The sequence below is a fragment of the Oryzias melastigma genome, unplaced genomic scaffold (genome assembly GCF_002922805.2).
Source record: "Oryzias melastigma strain HK-1 unplaced genomic scaffold, ASM292280v2 sc00706, whole genome shotgun sequence".
NCBI classification, from domain to species: Eukaryota; Metazoa; Chordata; class Actinopteri; order Beloniformes; family Adrianichthyidae; genus Oryzias; species Oryzias melastigma.
In genome coordinates this window covers 15435-18226 of record NW_023417294.1, presented here as the reverse complement: position 1 = coordinate 18226, position 2792 = coordinate 15435, and the positions used below count along the sequence as shown (strand labels likewise).

The 2792-nt window shown below is 41.7% G+C and overlaps 1 protein-coding gene across 1 annotated transcript; it reads right to left on the bottom strand.

Annotated features, from left to right (window-relative positions):
- Positions 1-56: 56 nt before the first annotated feature.
- On the bottom strand, positions 57-1549 carry LOC112138929 (ribonuclease P protein subunit p30; the record flags this gene model as incomplete). The annotated part of the gene is given in 7 exon segments (XM_024261591.2): positions 57-86; positions 170-286; positions 358-447; positions 551-622; positions 697-819; positions 893-951; positions 1242-1549. Coding segments are annotated over 7 exon segments (573 nt in total), but the record flags the coding sequence as incomplete, so codon positions are not given.
- Positions 1550-2792: the final 1243 nt, after the last annotated feature.

Sequence of the window (2792 nt, the reverse complement as noted above, 5' to 3'; positions counted from 1 at the left end):
CTCTCCATACGACCCGCACAAAAACCCAACAGAACCACTAAGCTCAGAACACCGACCTTCTCTGCGGCGCTGGACAGGATCACGTTCTGAAAGACAAACGTGTCTCTGGTGAGTGATGATGATGTCACGGCGTGGTGACGCCCATGAGTGGGCGGGGTCAAAGACCCACCTTCCCTTTGCAGCTCTCCATCAGACCGGCGGCGTTGGCGATGGTGTAGCGCCTCATGGTGGAGTCTCTGATGGCGGCGGCGTACGACACCTCGAACACGACTCCTCTGTCGATGGCCTGGAGACAAACGCACACATGCAGGAAAACGCACACATGCAGTCGCACAACCACGACGACGCAGACGTCACCCCGTTGACCGGCGCTCTCTTGAAGAAAAAAGGAAGCTTCTCGGTGACGGAGACGCAGATGACGTCGATGTCGTACAGCATGCAGGCCGCCTGCACACACACACAGATACACACACACACACACACTCAGGTGTGAGACTAACACAACACAACTGGAATCTCCAGCAGACATTGAAGGCATCAGAAGGCTCACATGGAACAGCTTCTCCGACGTGGGCTGGACCGCCAGGAGGTCAAAGCGCCGATACTCCGGCGCGTTGGGCCTCTGAACACACAGAAGATGATCAGCTGATCGATCAGCTGATCGACCCGATCAATACGGATCAGTGTGGATCTTACATAGTGACCCGGGTCAGACACCACCACAGTCAGCCTGTTCAGCACTCTGATGGGGCGGGAACGACCCTGGACGACGGGCAGCTGATCAATCAGCTCATTGATTGGTTTAGGAACAGGAATCTCCTGCAGAGGAAGCAGAGATTTTCAAAGTAAAAGTCGTACCGTGAGACTGAGGTTCTGGATCCGGGTCACTGACCTGCTTCTGCTTGGCTGTCGGTTCGAACACGTAGTTGATGGCGACGGTGGAGAAACCCACTGCAAGGAGACAAGGGGACGGCTTTAGTGCGCATGCGCACAGGTGAGCCACACCAGCTTCCAGCAGGAGGTTCTGGTCACGTCCGGACCAGACCAGACCGGACCGGACCGGACCGGGTTCTTCTCCCAGAAAGTGCCACGCGGAGGTTTGATGAAAACAAACAACAAACCGGAAGCAGCGCGCGGAGGATCAACAAATCACAAACTAACTTTGAAACATTCGGGTGTTTCTGCCGAACCGGAATCCGTCCGGACCGGAAGTTCGGCTCTGGGCGGGAGGGTTAACTTACGGTGAGCCGCCGTCTCCAACAGTTTGCTGATTCGGCTCCTGTCCGCCGAAAACATCAGGTTTAGGTCCATGAAGACCGACATGATTCTGCCTTCTGCACGTGCAAGAACCGCAAAGGCCGATGGGAGTTGAAGTCTGTACTGCGCAGGGGCGTCGTCGGGATCTCGGGATGGTGGGGGCCCTGCCCTTTTGTTTGGGGATTTTCTGAATTATCTTTGATAAACCTAAATGTTGACAACATGTCCGTATTTTTTTTAAATCTAATCTTATATTACAAGTTATTGATATTAAGAGAGTATTTTGCATGTTCATTTTTTAAATTGTTTTTTATTTTATTCTTTGTTTATTTCTAGTTGGTTCACAGTTGATTTACATTATTATAATTTTTTTTAATTATTATTATTATTATTATTATTTTTGAGAAATAAATCCAAGACTTGATGATCAGTGTCCACAGACTGTCTAAAAATAAAAATGAATTTCTGAAGATGTTTTTTCCATTTATTTCTCTTTTTCTGCTTATTACGTTCAGGTTATTATTATTTTATTTCCTAAAGGACACATATTCATGGCTCATAAACATTTGCTTTGTAATAAATATTTTTTTTTTGCTGAATTTCACCTTCAAAGTATGACTTTCAATCCTTTCAAAAAACATCAGGATGATCCTCAATCAGTCAGAAAGATTGTTCTGTTGTTGTCAATTTGATAAAGAAATCCAACATGATTTCAGCGTTGAATTTCAGGTGGTTGTTAAGTTTGTGAACGATGCTGTCGGTCAAACTGTGGTGTTGTGTGAATTTAAGTAATAAAAAACTAATAAAATTTGGAAAATGGTAGAAAAGTGATAACATCTATTTGGAAAAATGTTAAAATCACCAACAATAGATAACTGGAAAAACAAAGTAAAACAAGTATATATGATGGGAAAACATGAAAATAGATGTATATAATAAGAATACAGTAAAAAAAATCTTTAAATGTTTAAAATAGAGATTGTTTAATATTTTAATGTATATTTAAGTGCATATATCTATACAGAGATAGCTTAAGATGAATACATGAAAGTTGAATCTAAACTGTGTCAATATTGATGAACTCTGAGTCTCCCTTATTTAATTTATTGGTTGTTCGGTATAGGGTATTGTTTTTTTGTTTGTTTGTTTGTTTTTTCTTTCTTTCAAGAGCTGACTTGTCTGAACAGTTCTTCTATTTGTCTGATTTGTGTAAAAAATAAAAGAAAAGGTTTAAATTTTAAACTTTGTGTTTGGATTTTTGGAGCTGAAAATATAAGAAATTTTAGCTATCAAAGCTGTCATTTTTACAGACAGCATCACCTGCTAGTCACATGAATCACTTTATATTGAATAATGTTTATCACAGATTACTGTCATAGTTCTCCTTTAAAAGGTCAAATAAAACTCAAAAGTCAGAAACGTCTTTCTAAATTTTCACCACAGTTGAGTTTTCTGCCTTAACATTATATTATTTATCCTGCTTCCTCATCAAACATCCTCAATATTAATGAAGATAAAGAATAAACAATAAATGT